Genomic DNA, 24,070 nt, shown 5'->3' on the forward strand with positions numbered 1-24,070 from the left:
GCCAATGACGGAGCAGCGTTGTAACACCCGCCCACACATAAGATTTGTGTCAGACGTGCAATTAAAAAAACTTTATGCAAAGAATGTGGAAAATGCTGTAATTAACTGTTGTTGTTATTTTGCATTTAAGGTTATATTTTTGTTTTGCAGTTATTTTTATTCACTTCCTGCTGATCAACACCTCTTGACCATTTTGAATTCAGAACAGTATAATCAAGAAGAAATCACTCAGATGAGTGCAGTGAGGCAGCGCATCACATGACGAGGTTTGTACTCATCGTTTGGCCGAGGATTCTGGAAATTCATTAATAAAAAGACAAAATGATTTTTAAAATTACAGGAATATTACAGATGTCTGCTAGTGCTACCAATGCAGACAGTGCTCTGTCGAAGCCCCATATTCCTCTAAAAATATTTTAGTTTCAACCCCCTAAGTCCCCCCAGCCCCACCTACCCTTCCTTTCCACCCCCAGAACAGACGTGAGACAGTGCTCACTTCAGCGCGGAACGAGATCAGTGCTGGCATTTACATTCTCTTTTAATAAGGCCAGTCTTATCTCACAAAGACACGTCGAGGACTAGCGCCGGACTCCTGCTAGGGCACAAAAAAAGACAAATTATTATTGCTTTATCGGTTATCAGTGTCCTGCTAAGCAGCGTCTCACGTTGTCCGCCTCTGTCTAGAGAAGTCAGCTCTATCAGATAAGAGCCAGACGTCTTAGATTGTATGCAAATGAGTTTTTTTGTTCTGTTTCACAAACAGCTCAAGATATCGTTTGCTCGCTCTTTCACTCCGAACAGCGTTCAGTTCTGGGGAAACTCATTTCATGTTGGAATTTCATGCATCGCTTTGATGAAACAGTTGATACGTTTTAAAATCCTTGCGAAAAATGTTTACGAGTTAAAATTGCGTGTGATTGTGGACGTGGTGAAGTTTTCTGTCAGGAAACGGCGTTAACATTTACGGAAGGAGTCTCCAGTTTCAGTGCTTTCTGAACGTTTTTCAAACACCCGCAAAACTAGTGATGTACTTCTTATACTTCAGTATAATTCATTGTTAGTGTGTTTTATTTCTTATTATTAGCGTCCAGATGTTGCTGCAGTAATTCAGCAAATCCTGAGTCGTGCGCCGTTTTGTTTGAGCCGCCCACACACACACACACACACACACAGACAGAAGAAATTCCACATTTTACACTTAATATCCCTCTCACAGCGGTAGCTGTTACAACCGAAGGGGTGAAATGTGGCATATCGGATTAGCGAAATGCCACGGTGCTTAACTCGTCCACACAAACACACAACCGCACACTAGCTTCAAAACAGAAAACAAATGGTTTACATAAGCAGCACGTCTTTCCCACTGAGACGGAAAGCTTTCCCTTAATAGAGTCTTTGGTCCTCTGCTTGTTTGTGCTCTGGCAAACGATTCTGTCGTTCTATGAAACGCACGCACAGGTCGAGAGAGTCGCTCAGCGCTAACATCAAGCATCCTGGACCTTAGTGCTGTTGGTCTCGTTGTTAAAGAGAGATCAGAGCAGAGGATAGAGCGGCTGGAGCTCACAGGAAGAAAACGGTACAGAAACAAGCACTCGTTACAGCCGCGGTGAACAGAAAAGCATCTCAGCATTGGGAGAGAGGGGTTCTTAAGAAGGGGACCATTCTGGTCAGCCAGGAACATCAATCTCAGGCTAATAGAGAGAGAGAGAGAGAGAGAGAGAGAGACGTCAGGGGGATTTGGGATTTCCAGCAGAGTCGGTGTTGGGCGACTGGACCAGCGCCAGAATGGCAGCCACACAGTATCACCAAAACCTGCAGGACACACACACACACACACACACACACACACAACATATCACACTTCAGATATGAATCAGATATGATACACTGTACCGTATACACTGTGGTTTACTTGTTTGCAACATTAAACCAAATTCCTTTGTTAAAATAAAGAACAAAGTAACGATGATGAAAAAAACAAACCTGAGGAAACGCTCATCTTTCAGAGCAGCGTTTGTGGATAGACAGTTTCTCTGTCGTGGGCCGGAACTGAAAGAGAGACAGATGGAACACAGCGGTGGATTTATGGAGGTTCGAGCACTCTCTCACACCCACTCACACACTCTCATTTGTACACATTTATCTTGCAGATGTTCAGAGCTGAAAGTGAAAAACGGACTAATTGTCTTTCATCTCTGTCTCCCCCCCCTCTGTCTCCCCCCCCTCCCTCTCTCTCTCTCCACCCACCCCCCTCTCTCTCTTTGGCTTCTTCTCCATCTATTTCTCTCTCCCTCTTTCTCTCTGTCTCTCTCTGTCTCTCTCTCTCTTCCACTCTCTCGCTCTGTCTCTCTCTCTCTCTCTCTCTGAAATATGCAAATATGCGAACAAATACCAGTGTGAAGTCTTCCTCAGTCTTCTCTCACTCTCTGTCTCTCACACACACACACACACAATCAGAGGTCCGGGTTGTGAAGCCGCTGGCCCTCGTCACTCTGCATTAACATAACACACACACACACACACACACAATGTCATTAGTCAAAAAAGTCTGTATGGGGAAGCTGCTCTAATGATTAAAAATTAATGGTTTTCCCTTCATCCAAAAAAAGTGACATATCACTTAATGTTACTTTGATTAATGACAAACAAAAATGCATTTTAATGTTTCATTTACTGCAACAACGAAAAAAATCTAATGTACTAATAAAGACAATGTAAACATTTTAAACAAAGATTGTTATACAAATGTAACATGGGGTTAGGAACAGGATGCAGGTGTGTACAGAACACTGAGTGTGTGTGCCATACGTCATAATTAGTGTAATCTTAATATCATGTGAGTTGATTAATGAGAAGATAACGTCAGAGTTCTATAAACAAAAACAGTTAACCAGGAGGTTTCAGCAAACTGGAAGATACCAATAATAATAATAATAATAATAATAATAATAATAACACGAAGAAGCAAAAAAAGCAACATGGATGAAGTAGGTGAGCTAACAATAGAAGAGGAGAACATCGTGGTGTAACAAGGCAAAGACAGGACATGGACCGGGTCAGGTTCCGGATGGCGTATCAGCCGGTTCTGTTTCTACTTGCAGATGTTCAGATGTTCTCCTACTCAACCTGCGATGCTGTGTACACTCATTACTGCGCCATCATCTGGCCCGTCTATGGCATTGCCTGTTTTTGCAACACATCTGGGACGAGCTAGTCCTAAACTTAAGAACAGCACATGTTGGTTCGTAATCTGAAAATCTTCTGCAGTCCAAACAATCTACTGTATTAATCACAGCTCTGATCAATGCACGAGACTAAATGATTTAAATTAAGAATAACACACACATACATGGATTTGCTTTTATCAGCCCTGATTGCTTTGTTTGTTTGTTTGTTTGTTTGTTTTAAATGTTGCTAATATTTATTCATAAAGGTTTAATGTGAATGTGATACTCAGTTACAAAACTAAAAATTGAAAGTGTTTCACTCCTAAGTTGTAAATGACTGCTTGCTGCCCACGTGCAGTACCTTCACACACCACTAGGATCAAAATTTGGAAAAGACTGGATTATTTTTCAAAGGTAATAAGAAAATATATATTTTTTAAACTTTCCTTTTTGTGACATGCTTGATGTCCATGATCAGTAGATACTGTACTTTTGTTTAAAGTCCAATAATTTCTTTTCACCTCATATTGATCTAATCACTAACTATATAACTAACTATATAACTAACTACATAACTAACTTAACCCAATTATGTGATTCAGCTCCATATTTTGGGCTTTTGAAAAACACTTCCAAGTCACTTGGAGCAACTTCTGAGAATGCCTTTCTTTGCCCCTTTACTCCTCAGTTCAACTCTGTGAAAAGTGCCTTTTTTACGGAATTTTGTAAAAATATGTAAATATTTGAAAATCAGTGTTACATCTTCAGTCTTCATTCACTGCATTACATCACCAAGAACACACACATGCAAACCTACGCATTACGACTTATCGCCTTAACTAGTAAGGTGCTTGTGGTGTATCTTTATTTCTTCCACTACATTTATAGTTAAAAGATAAATAACCTAGAAAATCTTATAAATAACTCACACTGTGCACTGGGATGTTTTGAAACCAGTTTAATTGTTAGTTCAACTTTTACATTCCCTTCATTTCCAACAAGCAGCACTTATTTTAGCAGATACATTCAGTTTATGCGTGTGTGTGTGTGTGTGTGTGTGTGTGTGTGTGTGTGTGTGTGAGAGAGAGAGAGAGAGAATAAAACTGAACTATACAGAATGTGCAGAGCAGATGGTCGTGTTCATGTGCTTTAATCACAGTGTTTATATTCAGGTTCTTCAGGAATGATTCATTCCAACCTCAGCTTTAACATTAGATAGAGAATTACACTGCGTACACTGAACAAAGTGTAAGAGTGTTAAGTAGCTGCACTTCAGTAAAATTAGTTACGGTGAACTACAATATACAGTAGAAGAACAAAGAATTTAATTTAAAAAAAATTATGGAATCCCTTACAGACTCACTTTAAGGTATACTTGAAAAAAAAAAAAAAAAAACTTCCCAGAACTGTACCAGAAATATGTAATATATCGTTCAGCTGAGAATTACATCCATAGGTTTATTGCAAACTGGAAAAAAAGTTTATAAAATCTAAAACTGACTTCATGTAGCTTGATGATGTGATGTGACAGTTGCCGTAAAAATTTTGGGATTGTGAGACTTCTATAACGTTAACTTTTTTCACAGATGCTAAACATGTCTCAAGGGCTGGAGTCTGTGTATGTGTTAAAAATCTGTTGTGAACTTCACACTGTTTAAAACCCTGAACAAAATTATATTATATACTTAACAGCATGACATATGGTTATTATAATTTTTTTTTTATTAAACTACATACTGATTTTAAACTCATCAGTAGTTATGCAGTTTTTACAAATATTATAACTTGATTGTCTAAAATCCTTCGACTGAATCGATCAAGGATTTGGGTTTTGGAAAAGTGTGTCAGTTTTATATTAGGTTCAGGACAAAGCTCAGATATTTTAAGCTTAGATTGTCAAACTCTTTGTTATAGACGTAAAAAAAAATAAAAATACTAAAAACTTAAAAACTTTCACTACATGCTGCAATACTTTTGCTAGTATGGAAGCCCCCTGGATGAACCCCACATTATTTCTGCATATAAAGTACATTAGTGTTATAGCGAGTGTCTGCGTCCGGAGGCTAGGATACTAGGAGTTTAACCATGTAGAGAAAGAGGCCTCCCAGGCCGGCGACGGCTGCCACGGCAACGGCTCTGATGGGTAAGAATTCCATGGAGTCGTCCAGCGTGGCGTGTAAGCGCAGGACCTGGCGGTGTGTGTCCTCGCGCGAGCTGGAGTTTTCGATTACATGCCTGGCAAGGCCGCGCTTCTCGCTCAGCAGCATCTGGGCAGCGATGCGCTGCTCGGCTTCCTCCCGGCTCAGACCGTCACGCTGCATGAGCCGAGTCAGCTGGGTGGCGGGGTCACTGAGGCGCAGGGAAAGAGAGAGAGTGAAAGAGGGAGAGAGAGGAGGGAGAGGGGGGAGAAATTGTACATTTCAGCATATGCAGTTCAGTTAAGACACTGACACTGGAGACTCCTTTAATCACTTCACAGTAGGAATCTCCCTGAACGAGTTGTACTACCAGAGCGAGCGCATGTGTGATGCAAATTACAACCTGCCAATCAATCAACACCTTCTGACCAATCAGAAGCAAGAGTTTGAAAGTGCTGTGACGTAACAATGATAGGAATTTAAATCCTTACAGGATGATGAACAGAGCTCTTACCAGTAGACGACCACCGTGTGCTTCATGAAGTGAGTGAGACGCTGCGTCTCAAACAGCAGAGGCACGTCCAGGATGACGTACCGGTAACCTTATAGCACAAACAGCAAATTTTTTATATATTTAAAATATGTTTCTATTGTACAACATTACTAAATAGACTTAAAATACATCTTTTATACATACACACACAATGGCACACCGCATAAAGAGAGAGTGTGTGTGTGTGTCTGCTCCAACCTCGGATGAAGTAGAAGAGAATCTGTTTGAGCATGGCCCTGTGGATCTCGGGGTGTGTGATGGAGTTGAGCATCCTGCGCTTTTCAGGGTCGGAGAAGATGATCTGGCCGAGCTTCTGCCTGTCTATCTCACCGTTCTCCAGCAGGATCTCCCGCCCGAAGTACTGCACCAAGAGCCGGTACGCTCGCGTCTGAGGCTCCACCACTGTCAAACACACACGCTTTAGCAATACACACTCACACGCGCAACATACATTCTTAACATTGCCATTCTCACATTAATACACACACAGATAAATAAAAGAAGAAGAAGAAGAGGAAGAAGAAGAATGTGCAAAAGGAAGGATGTTTGAAAGGACGTAAAGTACAAAGGTGGAATAGGAAAGAACTGTGGATGGACACCAGGAAGGACATCAGAAAAGAAAAGAAACCGTTAAAGAAAAGAAGCAGATGGGAGCAAAGTTAATCAGAGGAATGAAAGAATAAAAGACAGAAGTATTAAATAATAGACGAGTGCTAAATTAAAATGACAAATGAAGTAAAAAAGGAAGTGTGGAAGGAAGGAAGGAGGGGGGAAATAGAGGAGGGAAGACTTTTTCAAAAGAAAGAATAAAAGTAGCAAACAAACAAACAAAAAGGAACTGTAAAAGGATGAAAGTGTGGGAGTAAGTGTGGAACAGAAAGGAAAAAGACAGCACACATAAAAGGCAGAAAGGAATGCAAAAAGGAAGGAATCATGAAAGAAAGGAAAAAGTGGAGAAGGAAGCACAAAGGTACAGAGGTAATAAATTGTGGATGTACTGTAGGAAGAAAGTAACAGGGAGAAGAAATTTGAGAAGAAAAGATGCAAAAGTGCAGCGTGAGGGAAATATGTTTTATAGGACAGAAAGAAAAAAGTGCAAAAATATTGAAGGATAAAACAAATTAAAACAACAAGTCTAAGAAAAAAATAAAAGTGCGGAAGGAAAGATGTGCAGATAGGAGGATGGAAGTCCAGGAAGAAAGAAGCAGAAAAAGAAATAAGGAAAGTGCAGTTGGTGTGAGTTTGTTTCCTCGACTCGGTCACCTTTCCTGGCCACAGCATCTGCGTCGATCACAGGACAGCCGAACTCCCTGAGCTGAGACGACACGGTGCTCTTTCCTGAGGCGATTCCTCCCGTGAGCCCCACCAGAAACATGCTGCCGCACAACATCATGACAAATTTCATTTATTACCCCAAAACTAACTTGATTCTGTCTGAGAGCAGGATGTAGAATCTCATCACTGTCTCTTTTACCTCAACAGAATCATGTAAGGAAAAAATATCCTATAAAACTGCTGTCTTTGTAGGAGCTGATGTTTGGCGCCGCCTGGCGGACATTATACAGACTGCAGTTAAGTTTTCCCTAAGCTTTAGAACAGCACACAGGTAAACACATTTGCAGTACATGCTAAATAATATGTATTTGTCTCACTAAACTAAAATATAACACTACATTACAAGGTAATAACACGTTTATTACTTTAGACCTATTTTATAACCTTATGTGCAGATGGGAAAGAGAAAGCTAGCCATGTAGTTCCTGTGTAACTGATTTACACGCCGGGGTTAAATATTATTGCTAGTTTATAGCTAACTAACACCTGGGCTCATCCTGAAAGCTTATATTTTCAATATTAATGCTTTAATGTTAATGTTTATCCGACTTACAAAACGCTTTTGGTGATGTTGACCTATAAGAGGTTAAGAACAGCAGAGGAGGCGTCCTTCTCCTTTCCTTAACAAGAAAAAATCCTCCAAAATCAGGACAAAGTCCATGAAAACAAATTAATTATAAACTTCCAGGAGCTAAATTGTTCTGTCACCTAATGAGAGAAAATATATATTTTTACAATTCACACGCTAGAGTTATCTAAACAGATGAAGTAAAGTACAGTGATCAAACCTGACCCAGGTCACGTCCTAAATACTTGCCTTGTTCCCTAAACATGGGCACTTCAAAATGGCGGAACAATATGGCGAACAATATCGCGTCCCGCATTTAGTGCACTGTGTATTTGAGAGAACGCAATTTAAGATCAAACCAAAATACGTCGCTGTGAGAAAATATGTCGCTGCTGCCACCTTGTGGACTGGAGAATAATAGCAACAGTTTTTATTGCGCTAATATACTGTATATTTAAAATATTTTGACATACGAATTTAATCCTTCCAGAGGCGAGTTCTTAAAGCAAATATCCGCACTGCAAATCTCACTTTCCTATGGGAAATAATGTAGTTGCAGATAATCTGTTCCAGCCATTCAAAAATATTTTAAAAATTGCTTGTAAAATCTTAGTTCTTAGGGGAAAAAATACTTAAGTCGGGGTGTTCGTATGCTGAGGTACCACTCTAATAATAATAATAATAATAATAATAATAATATTTCATTCACTCATCGTCTATACCGTTTTATATAGGGGAACTGGAGCCTATCCCAGTAGACTTAGGGCACGAGCCCGTGTACACCCTAAACAGAGTGCCAATTCATCACAGGGCACACACACACACACACACACTACGGGAAAATTTTGGAACACCCATTAGCCTAACCTGCATGTCTTTGCACTGTGGGAGAAAACTGGAGTACCTGGAGGAAACCTATGGGTTTGTGTGCATGAAGTTCAAAATCAGAAAACTTTATTGATCCCGCAGGAAATTGCTTATGTGCTGACTGCCATAAAACACAAAGACACAGAGACAATATTAAATAAAATAGAATAAATCTAAATAAAATCTGAATAAGCCTCCGAGTGACGCAGTGGTAAAGCTCGCCCTATCATCCGGAGATCACTGGTTTAAACCCCCGGGTGATGCTGTTTTCCTCTCACAGCCGGAGGTCTAGAGGGAGCTGATTGGCCGAGCTCTCTCAGAGGGGGGGGAAGAGAGGTACTTGCGCTTCCACGTTAATCACGGCTCTACAGCCAATCAGGGGCGTCTGTGAGCTCGCGCACGCTGAAGGAGCGGCTAGCGCTTTCCCCTGAGTGTGTTACTCCGCCCCTAACGGTGCGTGAGCGAGCAGTTCGAAAAGATGCGGTCGGCTGACGTCACGCGGTTCGGAAGAAAAAACGGGATAGTCTTCGCCCTCCCGGCTGAGTGGTAGTAGTAGCCTTAATGTGGGAGCCCCCTAGTGATGGGGAGGAATTGTATACAGTATACTGTATACTGTTAACCCTCCAGTGTTTTTAGAAAATAACAAAACCTCTTCAAAAAAAGAAAAAGAAAATCACCAGAGAAAAGTGTGAAACCAATGTGTAAACAAGTTTATTATTATTTTTTCTTGGAAGAATGTACAATCAAATTTATGGTTTGTGTGTTCATTAAGAGTTTACAATGCAAAAGCCTGACATGTAAAACATCAACCTAGAAGTCGAACCGCTCCCCAAATTCAAGAGGGAAATATTTACACGTCTTCCCAGAGCACTTGCAATCACGCCACATTCTTAACACACACCGACTAATGCGTATTGATATTAATGGACAGTTTGCAGCGATAACGGAGAATGGCTTTGATTTCAAAGGGAGCACCTTTACACAGAGGAGAACTCAGACTCACTCACAGAGAGCAGACAATGCTTACTATACAATACTCTCTATACAACACACTGTAAATACATGCTGAAGAAGCAATCTTGAATTTTGTTTACAAAAGCTTTGTGGTAAAAATCATTCACTGTAAACAGGAGGTGAAAATAATATAATGGAAACAGTTCACCTTGGTTTTTACACATTATGTTGTTACACATTAATGCTGTTCTCAGGTTGTACCACGGTTTCTATTTAGAACTTTCAAGAAACACATCAAAGGAAAAAATGGCAAATTTAAAAAACTGAATTTGCAGTTAGAACCTATAAGGAACAAACCCTAGAAACACTTTTTAAAAAAGGGTTCTACAATCAGAGACCACTAAAAATGAAACGAAATTAAATGCAACATTATTTTCTGGAACGTTCAGGAAAAGCATGGTTGCGATTGAAATAGAAATTTAAAGCGACAAATCCAACAAAACCATAAGAAGTTGATAAAAAACATAAAACTGATTTTAACCCCTTTGTTTTCTTAACAAGGATTCATTAAACAGTTCTTCACTTGATAGAAAAGTTCAACTTTAAAAGGAAATAGTTTTGTTGTAGGGTTCTGAAAACAACCCAAGAAAACTTTAATGGCTCTGGGGAAAAACTTGAAAGACAGTTCCTTAACTTGTAAAAGACAAGAAAAAAAGAAACAACTGAGAAGTAGGGGACAACAACAAAATTCTGAAAAAGTTTAGTTACTTACAAAAAAATTGTCTTTTGTGTATTTAAGCAGAACCTAAAGAGTGTTCTGGGTGAAAAGCAGAACACTTTTTTTCCTAGCGAGAGAAAAGGGTTTCTCAAGGGTTCAGCAGTCAGGGTTCTGCTTGTAGTGAGAGAAACACTGCTATTGAGAGAAACCCTGAAGGGATAAACTGAAAAAAAAAAAAATGCAAACTCAATGTGTTCCATGTTTTTTTTTTTTACAGTTTTATAGACAAACCAAGCCTAAGAAATTTAACATTTCCAGCTGTGTCTAGAATATCTGCCTTAAAACAGGGTTCGAGAACCACCAGGGTTCTGTAACACAAAGCCCTGAAATCTGTACCTCTTTAAAGTTCTATGGTTTCATCAACTAGGTGAAATTTGATTCTACATACTATATTTAAATAACATTTAAACAGCAAGAATATTTTATGATAAATAAATTCGTATTTACGTGATGTGGAAAAATTGTGTTTTGTAACCTCAAATCCAAAGACTACCCAGTTACAGTAGGCCGTTGTGTGACAGGACGACTTCGTTAAGAGCTTAGAGTGAACTGCTTGAGCATTTAGTTTACTTTATATACTGTACAATATCTTTTGGGTTTAATAGAGACAGATCAGTGATGTAATCGAGAGCAGTTAATCAGGATGAGATGCTGTTCGGGGATCTACAGTACAACTCAGTTGCTTAACAAAAATTTTGATTTGGCAAAAAAAAAACAGCAACTAATAATAAGGCATAAACAGACGTCAAGCTGTGTTTGGTGTCGGACGTTTGGTGTACAGCTCCAAAATAATGACATCTGAAAAACTGAATATAGTTAAACTTACCTATTATTATTATTATTATTATTGCTTAAATATAACATCATTAAATCAATTTGTAAAATTTTGCTTCAAGTTTTATATCTTAAATGATAAATTTGATAATTTTTCATGTAAAATAATGAATACACTTGATTATAATCAACATTTCCAATCGATTCCTTTTTTTTTTTTTTTTTGCTTTGTTCATTCCAAAACAATGCTTAAAACTATAAATGGATAAAAAGTACAACATGTTGGCAAAGTGCTCTGGCACAAGATTAATAAAGCACTTGGGAGAAAAAAGCTTTAGTAACAGTCTGATTTTAAGTCACATAATTTATTATTTTTCTATAAAAACAGCATAGCCTGCTCTTTTTTAATTCAAGACTTAAATCTTTATAGCCTCATAAACATAAATAAAGATTTTGTACTGTAGGTTAAATAGCATCGTAGCTTTAAAGATGTCCAAACCCAAACAAACTGATGTTTCCTCTAGTCGATTAGTTTATTAATTTATTTATTTTTAAAAATTGGCCAAACCAATTCAGTCATACTGAAAAGAACTGTGCTTCCAATGTGATTCTTTTTCTTTCCTACATTTTTAACAAAAAAATGTGTAGGTTTTATAAATACTATGTCTTCACTATGGCAGAACTAAACATTAGTCACATGAGACAAACAATTTATAATAATTATTATAATTATTAGATTATAAATTAAGAAATAAATTAAGCTATTAAGGACTGGAAGGCTGAGGATGAGGGAGGTTGTGAAAAGCTAAAAGAAACATTCTGTTTATTAAACTAGAGCAAATGGAGAATCCTCAGCAACAAAGCAACATTTCACACAGTTTAAGTGATTAGAGAGTGAATACTGAAAGTAAAAGTAACGCCATACTGTTGAAGTGAAATGCACCAGCGTATAGCCAATAGCACCAAATATTTCAACCAGGAACACAAGATTTTCTGCCTTTCAACATGGCATCCAAGCATCGAACACGCTAAAGAATTACCTCACACACTTTCCCTAAGGCGACACAGCACCCTTCACACTCTCATGTTGTCCTATTTTTAATACTTTCATAAAAACCTTTTTGAATCTCAATCATAAAAAAATTAGTCTACTTAGTGTACATCCCATGCATATAAATGCTACTATACATACCCAGGACCATCTGGCCTTATGTTAATAAAGTCTGGCTAAGAGTAAAATCTAAATGTTTATGATAGTTGATGAATTCTTGATTCTGATTGGTCTCCTGATACATTACTATTTCTTATTAAAAATTTACCTTTTTCCAAGGTTTGCTTTGTGGATGCAATTTATGGACGTAATTTAATTGCTAAAAGAATGACAAATGTATAATATGGTAAAGTTTAGGGTTAGAAGCAAAGACATTTAAAGCAAAGAGTCTCTAACATCAGTGCTTTGCAATGACGTGGAACCTTTCTACCATGGGAAGAAAAGTCTTCAAGACTTTTGCGTTTTGTGGTTTACTGAAAACCTGCATTCTGACATAACTGTAGGAGAGGGGATAAATTAGAAATTAGAAGTGAGAATGAATGTTTATAGCATCTTAAACTGGAAGTCGTTTTACATCGTTAAACATACCTACAGTATAAGCAGATAAAATGGATAACTCTTACTATAGGTGGAATGAAACACATGGAAATCAATTAAAAACAACATCAGCTTGTTACAGGCCAACCCGTTCCTCAACTACACGTTGATTAGTTTCCTATAACTATACAACCTGCACTTTTTATTATTACTGAGTCTTTAAAATGTCTTCATCACCACTTTGCTCTGTTTAGGAAGCAGCGGTATAATTAAAACAGGATATTTATGTCACCAATCCATTATCCATCATCCACAAAAAAAATCCATCATCCTTCGCTCCGGACGGTGAATTCAGATGAGTTTGAAAAAAAATTTAGTCTAAATAACTAAGTAGTGTCTGTATTACAGCTTGTATTTAGATCAACAGAGTTTTTAGTTTTGTCTGGCCCACTTGCCTGTGATTGGTCTAAATAACCCGTTAGGTTCGTTTAACTGAACAGAGTAGCAGTTCCTTTGATTGTTAACCTGGAAACATTGTGATTCCATAGCTCCACCCAAACCCTTTTAAGGATATAAAATATACTGTACTCTTTTTGTGCATACAGACCGCTAAGATTTTTTTCATTTTTATATTAACTACACTTAAAAAGACCAGTTGTACTGTTACATTAGAATTTTTTGACAATGAAATGAAATATTCGTCCCAGATTTGATGTCTGGTAAACTCTGGTAGTAAATATTATAAACGTTTTAGTTTGAAAAGTACTGTAAACCATGATTAAAAAGTTACAAAAAATTAGTATGGTCTGACCATATTGGCACATGTACAGAAACAAAATCAACATTACCTGTCCATAAATACATCAAGAAACAGACAAGGAACAAATAAAAAAGACTTAATTTAACTAAATCTACTTAAACTACCTAATAAAGTAATGAACCGATACAATTCCTGAAGAATTGATAGAAGTCCTGAAAAAAATACCCAAGCATTGGTCTTTAACTGGGAATGTCTGATGTGGAATGTTTGAATCTATAAACTGTTACTTAAATTTATCCCCCCTGTTCATATTGTAATTCATCTTGACAATACTGATATATAAAAAAAACAATAATACATGAATAAAATAACACGTAATGCTTCCTGTTGGAGCTGGGAATTTGGTGTGTACTCTAAATGTACGTTCGGAATATGAAACAAGGAACATCGAATATGAACGTATGAAAACATCCAGTAGCATAAAAGTCGTTTTTTTACTTTTCAGCACAAGTCCTGATCTTTCTTTTTTCTTAACAAGTAACGTCAGGAAGATGCCATCTTGAGTATGGAACTATTCCACAAATCCACAACGACCACCAAGTTATTGACTAAGAAGCAATTAAACAATTTTGACTTATTTTGTGCCATTTTTGATTGTAAACATATAACATACTTTAACAAATATTTTCTTTAGATCTACAGTAAAAATGGTTTATGGTAAAATCCTTTAACCATATTAGGATAAAGGAATTCAGTTTAGCATCCTCGAGGTGCTGAATGTGCCTTTTGTCAGAGTGTCACCTCATCTGCTCTTCTGTTCCCAAAATCTCTTCTTGTTTCTAGGCTCAAATCCATATAGGTTTTATTGATATAGGGATGGTATTTTATTAATTACAAAATGATTCTGCCACTGTTCCATTCAGCTATGAGGAACTAGATTCAATTGTTCCAGTATACAGTAGGCAACAGTTGCTTACAATCACCAGTTTAAACTGTGGTTATCTTTCATTGAACAAGGGCATCACATTTTTTCCACAAATGACGTCCTTTTTAAAGATGATCCTTATTAAAATTAAGTGTGAAACATGATCCAGGACTCAGGTGAATACATCCTTCATATTTAAAATGTGTGACTTTCTGTTACAGTTTTTACTTCTTGGGATGGAAAACCATAAGCGGCCGTTCCTCAATGCGTTGCCATGGACTTTTCTTGTTTTCATCCTTGTCATCTGGGTCGTTATCATCCTCTGGGCTGGTGACAGAATCCCTCTGTGTCTCACTGTTGCTGCTACGTGAGCTGTTACCCCGGCTTCGACCTCTTCGAGGCATTGGTGACCCTCGTGGTTCCTCTGGACCATCATCCAGGAGGGGGGTCAGAGGATTTTCCAAAGGCGATCCTGCACCCATGCGGCCAACTCCACCAGCAAGATCTAGAGGGTCATGATAAGGCAATTTGGAGTACTGCTTCCCTCCACTGCTGCTTGCTCCATGCCCCTTTCGCCCATTTCCATGCCGTTCCTCTTTACTCTTCCGTCCGGACACCTGCTTACGCTCCTGTTGGGTATCTTGGAGACATGTATCTGGGCTGCAATCCTTACTGGTGCCAGCAGGGGCACTCAAGGTGCTTTGAGCACTGTGGTTACTGCTGTTAGCTCCACTGTGAGCAAGTTCTGTGGCAACATCGATGTAGGAGTGACGCACATGAGCATTGGCACGTCCATCAAGTGATATGAACCAAGCACGAGGGTGCTGCTTGACTCCTAATTCTCGAAGTTTCTTTTCTGTAAGGGCTTGGAGCTCCCCATTCATCTGAGCCATGGTGGAATCGTTAAAAAGCACTGGAATGTGGACAGGTGCAGACGGACCTCCCGATGCCCAGACATTTTCTTCTGAACCGCCTGGGGACCCTACTCCTTGCTGGCCCTGCATCTGGCCTGATCCCTGGATTAGGACCTGGTGACCTTGGCTCTGCACTCCACTGCTATTTCCATTACCTGCCCCTCCCTGACCGTCCCTTTCCCTCTCAGCCTGACTCTGGCCATCCTTTCCAGCTTCAGAACCTCCAAACTCAGATGACAGACGCATGTAATGCGCTGGAATGACAAGTGTTGGAACCATGCTGCGGTACATGTTCTCTGTCATTTGATCCAAAGAACTGCAGAATATGATCTGACCAGGTTGTGTGTTTAGTGTTGTTGGACGAGAAAGATGGTCCTGACCTTGGGAAACCTGTGAGTATTCTGGTGGCTTGTCTGAAAGAGGTGGAGATGGTGGGTCAGCTGTATATCCACGATTATCGTTAACAACATGTCTGCGACGGTACTCATGATCCTTGACATCAGGGCTGTAGTTGCGACTGTAATCTTCATGGGAAAGGGTATTGTCATTGCTGCTTGTCTCTGTGGAACGATGCACCTTCATAGGGAAGCTTTCAACTCCTCTCTGGGCCGCTTTGGACTGTTTATTCTTGGATGAATGGCGGAGTTTGTGTGCTGGTATGTGCTTGGTAAACTCGTCACGTGCACTCTTGTATTCGTGGGATGTCGAGGCATCGGATTTGCTGGCTTCTGGATCAGCATTGGAAGTGGTGGTTTCAACATGACCACCGCAGATAAGGTTGAGGCGAGATGTGGAGGTGCCCTGGTCTCTTCTGGAGTTGCACAGAGCAGTTGAGACCTGGCCCTGCTTTTGCTGTCGCCGAGGCTTTAGGCACCTCCGTCTAAAAGCAAAAGACAAAACAAGTAAGTGTATGTTCTATGTGAGTCCATACGGGAAGAGGACCCCTTCATTGCTTCACAAAAGGCTTTAAATAAGGCTTTATTTAAAAAAAAAAAAAAAAACATTCCACACCCACCAACCTGCAGTAGTAGAGGAGGACACAGAGTAGTACCAGTACAAGCAGAGCCAGAGAGCCGAGAATGGAGAGTAAGATAAGGGTATGGTATGCAGTGATATCCCTCAGACTTGGATGAGACAAACCAGGTCCTATAATGCAACCACAGCTTTACTAATGTATGAATTAATCAGTTAATATAGATCTATAATTTTATACCGACAGTACATATGACTGAGACTTTTTTTTTTTTAGTTTAAATGTAAGTATACTCAGCAAAAAAAGAAACGTCCTCTGACTCTTAACTGTTTTTACTTTCAGTAAACTTAATGTGTAAATATTTGTATGAACACTAAAAGAGTCAACACCATAAGACAATAAGACATAAACTAAAAATGTTTCCCAATGTGGCCCTGAATGAAGGGAGGCTCAAAATCAAAAGTACCAGTCAGTATCTGGTGTGGCCACCAGCTGCTTGAAGTACTGCAGTGCATCTCCTCCTCATGGACTGCCTATTGCGGACAGTCTGAGCACTGATGGAGGGATTGTGTGTTCCTGGTGTGACTCGGGCAGTTGTTGTGGCCATCCTGTACCTGTCACACAGGTGTGATATTCGGATGTACCGATCCTGTGCAGTTGTTGTTACACGTGTTCTTCCACTGCGAGGATGATCAGCTGTCCTTCCTGTCTCCCTGTAGCGCCGTCTTAGGCGTCTCACAGTGCAGACATGGCGATTTATCGCCCTAGCCACATCAGCAGTCCTCATGCCTCCCTGCTGCATGCCTAATGCACGTTCACACAGATGAGCAGGGACCCTGGGCATCTTTCTTTGGGTGTTTTTCACAGTCGGAAGACAAGTCTCTTTAGTGTCCTGCGTTTTTAGAACTGTGACCTTAAATGCCTACTTTCTGTAAGCTGTTAAGGTCTTAACGACCATTCCACAAGTGCATGTTAATTAATTGATGATGGTTAATTAACCATGCATGGAAAACATTGTTTAAACCCTTTATAATGAAGATCTGTAAAGTTATTTGGATTTTTACAACATTATTGTTAAAATGCACAGTCCTGAAAAAGGGACGTTTCTTTTTTTGCTGAGTATATATGTCTTTTTAAGTGGTTCTCTAAACACTTCTCAAAAAAATCTGTGATGCTTCTACCCATGAAGAATCTGGCAACCTAAAGGACATAAACTAAATGCTGGTGAATTAAATAACATAAACACAAGAAACTTAACCTGCATAAGCCTACTCTGAAAATAACCACTTCTCAATATGCCTGAAAAGTGTCTTTATCTGAAATGGAGAGCCGAGGGCTTCTGTGTGTGTGAGATGAAGGCACATGGATAAATGTGCATGTACATTTTACCTGATGAAGAGGGGAAGGCTGCTATCCAGTATCCCAGCCGTGAGGCCATAAAATCCCACGTAAAATGAGAGCCATCTCTTCTAATGTAGCCAGTTCCATTTCTCACCCAAAGGCCTGCATGGAACATCAGCATATAAAAACAGTAAAGGCCTCATAATGGAACCCTGGGGCACACCAGCTTAAGCATTCCACCATTTCTAACATGGACCTTTCCAAAAATACATTGCATATAATAGATCTATGACTTAAATGAATCTGTATGTATACCTGTGTTCACGTCATACACCCACACAGGTATACTGGTGGGCGATCGGACACGGGAGTCGGAGGGCAAAGGAATAGAGAAATGAACTGGCTCTATGACTTGAACCTCACTACCTTCCCGATCAAACAGCTGGGCACTGACTGCAGCGACTACTGTCAAATCTGTCCAACTGTTTTCTCCTCCTGCGTGAACATACACACATTATTTACAAGCAGCAGATTTAAAAAAAATATGAATAACAATCTGAAAAATCGACAGTTAGAATCTCAATCTGGTATATAACCTGTGGTGTTGGGCTCCAGGGCCAGGAGGTATGGGAAGTCGTTGATTTCACTTATATCTCTGGCAGTGGTCAAAACAGCAGTCGTTTCTGAGAAGGAGGAGTTCAGCTGCAGGCTCCGCCTTGGAATGTGAAGCCATGGCTGGCTCCGCCCTCCTGTGTGATCAAATCACGGGTTGTTGTTGTTGTTGCTGTTGTTGTATATTAATTTTAATTTTATCTGACATTAGATATTAGAGTCAGTAATAACACAGGAAAAGTGACTTTCACAATAACATGTATGGTTTAGATAAATTACTTGCCACCTTGTCTCATCAATTTCCTGTATATCACTGGAAAAAGAAAAGTAAATTGTCTCCGTTTTTTCTTTACTTACAGTGATATTAACTGACAAGGTCGCTTTAAAAGCACAACTCTGTTACACAATGTTAAACAATTAATTTATTTTGTATTTTGTCCTTATAACATTGGATGGATGTTGATAATTAAATATAGATTTCACATTAATACAATTATTATTATTATTATTATTATTAATAATAATAATCATAATAATATTACTACAAGTAGATCATTGAAAGTGGATTTATAATTCAGGTTCATGCTGGAGTATTGTATTAAGGACCAGATTTTCAATGATGTTGTTGCTATGGAAACAGTAGCAGTACATAGTAACTCTAAGGAAAAGTAGCTGAAAACAGCAAGGCTATATGTATTTCAGAGAGAGAGAGAGAGAAAGAGAGAAATAATGGCATAGACTCAAAGTCGAGGGTCTACTACACACAACTTTTCCTGTAGGAAATAGGGAATATACAGTTTTGAGAGTCAACATCGATTGTACAGTCTGGCCCTTTGCTCAGTTATGTTCAAAACACCAGGTGAGTTTGCCAAGTTTTAGTAAAATCTCCAACCCAACTACATCCCAAAAGACCTCAAACTATCCAGAAAAATGCCCCGATAAAGGGAGACATCAATTTCTTCATATTTTTCGCAGCCATTTCTGAGAATAAAACATTCTCCTGTCCTCCCCCCCCCTCCCCTTTCCCTCACACAGTCTTTTCCAAAGTATCTTACAAATAGTTCTGTAAATCATAGATACACTTGTTTCTGACTAAAGAGCATTTTCACACTATCCCTCCTAATTAGTTCCTTATTTGTTGCTCTTCCAACCCCAATAAGATTCATGTTGCGAGCATGGGGAAGCATCACTATTATATCTGTCAAGCAACAGCATATTTTAGATACAGTATTTGCCACACATGCCCTTATGGACGAGCCACCATGACTGATCATTATAACAGCAGCAGCAGTTGATATCTTTTCCATTTTCTACCTGGAGAGCCGTGAAAGACATGAATGACATCATCATACAAGATGAGGGTTCCTGGCCTCTGAGCCAAGAGGTACAGGCTGACTGAGGAGAATACTGAAATGCAGAAAAGACAGAGAGTCATAAAAGAATGCTAATGGATCATGTGTGGTGTATATTTACATTACTTTCTGTATTAATATTTTAGGAATTTAAACACTTGGGGTTCTCTAATGGGAAAATAATCTATAACTGAATTCATCCTGTAATTATTCTTCCCAAGGTGGCAAATGACATCATAAAAATCACATCATTTAAATACAAACAGACATGGTGAGACCAGAACAATAAACATCACACTTCATCATATTTTCTTTAAGTAACCATACTTCAGTGGAAACCTGAGGTGTGGTTTTATTAAATGCTTGAGGTCTTCTCTATCATACCAGGGGCGTTCAAGTCAAACTGGGACTTTTGATCCAGAACACACTTATGAGAGTAAAAACTCCCTTTGGTTTCCAATATTATTCCCGTGCTGCATGTCTAAAACACTGGCCTCCCAAGAATTCCTTGAGTGTCCCAAACATATGGAAACGGTTTTGAGCAAGGTCGGGACTGTACAGGGCATGTGACAGTAACTCCCATCTGAGTTCCTGTAATGTGCAAGTGGTGTAACTTCTACGAGTTATCCATCGATCTTTTAAGACACAGGAGAACGGCTGCAGTGTCCTCTGAGCCACCACGGCCGGGATCGTCATTTACCAAAATTCTAATATTTTACTGCTGCTAAGAGTCTCATCATCGTTCTGTGCTTGAAGCCTTGTGAATACGTCAATCAATGTTACACCCTTATTCACAAGATATTTGATCACAAGTCTTAGTTTGACTTGAATGCCCCTCGTATATTGTTGTACAAGTCTTTTTCTTTCATTTGTCTCTTGTATTTATGTTACATTGTATTACAGAATAATCTAAACATCTCATGTTATACAGTAGGTCATGTTGCACCAAAAGGAAAAAAAGCTATCTGCTTCTTTCGGTCCGTATTTTCTATCCCCTGATTTTTACAATTGAAATATTCAAACTTTCCTAACATTGATTTTAATTCACAGCCTTATTGTCTCTGGCAGTTATAAAACACTAAAACTGGTACTGTTCTGAATGAAACGCATAATCGCCATCTCTACAACCTGAATTAAGACTTTGACAGCCATGGGGCATTATAACTTTCTTTCTCTTTCAGTGCTTACTCACAGGGCACTTTGCTGGCATGCCATGGCACTGAGCTGGTGACATAATCCTTTCGTGATGCTGTGATGATTACCCACGTGCCCATGCGGTACTGGAAATTCACTACCGCTGCATCGCCGCTGGCCCCCTGGCTGGACGCCAGCACGCTCCGGTTGCCATGGACGACAACAGTGGCGTCAGACAGGGGCGAAAGGTTCCCGCTGTCAAAGACTTTGACCCTCACCTGCACCTCTGAAAGAGGAACACGGTACACAGGAAGTGATTAATGTCTAGTGAGTCACGCAAGTGAAGAACACTGATTTGCAACCTAATGAAAGTGTTGAGAAGTAAGACAAGAAAACTCAAAGAAGCGGACGGATTGTTTGAATTATGAATGAAAGGTAATGTAGCAAGGGTGTCAGCCCAAACATTATTACATATCACATGTTATCAAGAAACACTGGCTGCCATGTTAGCATAAAAGTTGATGCCTTGGTACTGTAGCTTATCATTGTCAAATGCATCGTGGGTAATGGAGGAAACCAAAGCATAGGCTTTAAGCCTTCCTTTCACCAGGTAGTACAAAGAATCTCAGATGTAATCCTGGCACACATTTCTGCGCATGTGAAATCCCAGGCCCTGCACATGCAGCATGAGGTTTTACCACGCGTGTCTTAGAAACAAAAGCAAAGCGAGGCGTGTGTGTGTGTGCGGTCACAAAGTGTGTGTGTGGGTCACATTATTCATTTGCATAAAAGATAGAACCGAAGATCTCAAATGATGTCACCTGATTGGAGATCAAAATACTATATATATATATATATATATATATACTCTCATTTATAATGGACATGGGTGTCAAATAAACACCTTCTGAATAAATTAGACCTTGAGGAGGACAAAATGGAGACAATTCAGTATTTAAGTGCTATAGCAGTGATGTAGGTGATCATCCTGTGTATGAGATGCATTTTTCTAGGCTAACAGAATGTAATGCAGCTGAAATGACTTGGGCGTTATTCGAATAATCGATGAAGATGATGATGATGAATCATGCAGATATCATGCTTTTTGCTTGTTTTTTTCTCTGTTTAGCCATGACATCGCCGTGGCCCGCCGCTCCCCACCCTTCCCACCCACATCTTTTCCTCGCGCACTCACCGGGATGCGCCACCGATTTCCCGTGCGTCCGGCCGGCGCAGCACAAAAGCAGGAGGAAGACGACGAAACGGCACGCGCGCTCGGGCGGCATCCTCAAACCGTTCCCTCCACGTTAGCCATTTCTATTTCCGTTCCTCCGTCTGAGCGTGTGTGTGTGTGTGTGTGTGTGTGTGTGTAAGCTTCTTTCCCCCCGCCCCTGCTTTCTTTTTTTTTTTTTTAGTGATGGTTGTTGCTAGGGGCGTTTCGCGCATCCTCACCCCAATGCATCCCTCTCCTCCTCCTCCTCCTCCTCCTGGTCCTCAGGATGCAGACACCGCGCACTGAAGCTTCATTGTTCCAGGCGGGAAAAGAATCCGTAGCAGCAGCGACATCTAATGGTGGGAACGGAGCGTTGCGTGATAAATGTTGGTGAGGCAAAAAAGAAAAGCGTTTAGCGCAGTGCTGTGCGTTTCCTGTTACTTACCACCAGAGGGCGCCGTTTGCCTGCTTTCCTAATAATACGCATATCTACAATAGGCCTAGATGAGATGGCTGATGTGTGATAAAAAAAATATAATAAAACGCTAATAATAAACTTAATGCAGCACTGTCGCCTCGCACCTCCAGGTTCCGGGTTCGATTCCCGCCTCTGGTCTGTGTGCATGGAGTTTGCTTGGTTTTGCATGCCTTGGTTTCTTCCCACAGTCCAAAGACATTGCTGCTACTGTATCTGATATCACCCAAATGAGGATGGGTTCCTTGTGGTGTCCTCCCATTGCCACCGAGTTTTTCCTTGCCACTGTCGCCATCAGCCTGCTTATCAGGGACACTGTCGCCCTGCACCTTCAGGGTCCAGGTTCGATTCCCGCCGAACCTGAGAGTGTGTGTGTTGGCCCTGCGATAGATTGGCACCCAGTTTAGGGTGTATCCTGCCATGTGCCCTAAATCTCCTGGGATAGGCTCCAGGCTCCAGCCCCCCCTCGCAAGATAAAGCAATGTAGACGATGAGTGAGTGAGTGAGTGAGTAACAATGAACTTTCTAAGAACAAGTTATGGAACAGCTTGTCATTTAATTTTTTTCTGTATGATTTTTGACAATTAAACAAATAAATAAATAAATGATTATGAAGGTTTTACACCTCTTTAATCTCTTAATTCTTTTGCCTTTTTTTCATTTTATTTCTTTGCTTCAGTCTCAGTTACTTTTAAATATTTTCACTTTTACTTTCATATTTCTGTTATTTTATTTTCTCTTGCTTGGGATAAAACTCAAAGCAGTCATGATTCCATTTCCATCAAAACAATTATTGCAAAATGATATTACTGACACACACACATTGGCAAACTCTCTCTCTCCCTCTCTCTCTCTCTACTTCTTTGTCCTTCCGTTCCTTTTCCTTTCCGAATAAGTAGAACAGACAGTTTTTGCCCTTTAGGGAAGCTTTTTTAAATTAAAGGTCATTTGTTAATTAAGCATGCATAAAGTATTTACAGATAAAGATGACTGCATTAGCGAGTGCCTTAAAGCTAACATGCTAACAGCGCCTTACTGATTATGTATCTGACACCTGAGATAATGTATTTAAAATTTTTACCTCCACAATGTAATGATGATAAAAATGTACCTATATTTTTGCCTATGATCTGTAAAGTGGGGAGAAAAAATACCATAATTGTTCAAATAAACATATATTTAAATCATTTTGTTAATTGCACGTGTAAACAGTTTTTCAAATAAAAAAAACTGTGCACTTATAAATACAATTACAGCTTCATCAATTTTCTTGGTCAAAAATACCACTGTATATGCCTTCCACTGGAAATCTTCTTGAAACATATTGACATAGGTGGTCCATATTTCTATGTAAAGCTATATATTGTAGAAAAATAAAATACTTCAGTGATTTTAGCAATCGTTTTCTGATTGTTTGTCAGGGTTTTGCTATATGGTGGCTATGCTAACCCAGGTGGTTGATATACTGTAACATTCCAAATGTTTGCTAGTGTCTTCCTAACTGACTGATATGATATTTATTTTACTATATCAGTCAGTTAGGAAGACACAAGCAAAAATAAATATCAGGTGTTTGCTAGGGTTTTTATTTGGTGGTTGCTCAGGTGGTTGCTTCCTATATGGTTGCTAAGATATTTGAGCTAAGTCTG

General features: G+C 39.5%; 2 protein-coding genes across 3 annotated transcripts; both read right to left on the minus strand.

Annotated features, from left to right (window-relative positions):
* Window positions 1-4,110: 4,110 nt before the first annotated feature.
* Window positions 4,111-8,001, minus strand: dcakd (dephospho-CoA kinase domain containing). 2 transcript variants are annotated; one of them, XM_053493867.1, is made up of 6 exons: window positions 7,982-8,001; window positions 7,747-7,813; window positions 7,122-7,234; window positions 6,057-6,260; window positions 5,820-5,907; window positions 4,111-5,516 (listed from the first exon to the last, which is right to left on the minus strand). In XM_053493867.1, the coding sequence occupies exons 3-6, from the start codon at window positions 7,231-7,233 to the stop codon at window positions 5,231-5,233; spliced, it is 690 nt and encodes a 229-aa protein (XP_053349842.1). In that variant the 5' UTR covers window position 7,234; window positions 7,747-7,813; window positions 7,982-8,001; the 3' UTR covers window positions 4,111-5,230. The 2 variants fall into 2 exon arrangements, with proteins under 2 accessions (XP_053349842.1, XP_053349841.1); XM_053493866.1 differs by having other exon boundaries at window positions 7,971-7,989.
* Window positions 8,002-11,366: 3,365 nt separating this feature from the next.
* Window positions 11,367-22,057, minus strand: LOC128519934 (protein FAM171A2). Its single transcript, XM_053493909.1, has 8 exons — window positions 21,929-22,057; window positions 20,792-21,019; window positions 19,562-19,654; window positions 18,232-18,384; window positions 17,951-18,130; window positions 17,684-17,797; window positions 16,341-16,467; window positions 11,367-16,201 (listed from the first exon to the last, which is right to left on the minus strand). Exons 1-8 carry the CDS (start codon window positions 22,017-22,019, stop codon window positions 14,632-14,634), a joined length of 2,556 nt encoding a protein of 851 aa, XP_053349884.1. The 5' UTR covers window positions 22,020-22,057; the 3' UTR covers window positions 11,367-14,631.
* Window positions 22,058-24,070: the final 2,013 nt, after the last annotated feature.

Source organism: Clarias gariepinus, chromosome 4 (genome assembly GCF_024256425.1).
Source record: "Clarias gariepinus isolate MV-2021 ecotype Netherlands chromosome 4, CGAR_prim_01v2, whole genome shotgun sequence".
NCBI lineage: Eukaryota > Metazoa > Chordata > Actinopteri > Siluriformes > Clariidae > Clarias > Clarias gariepinus.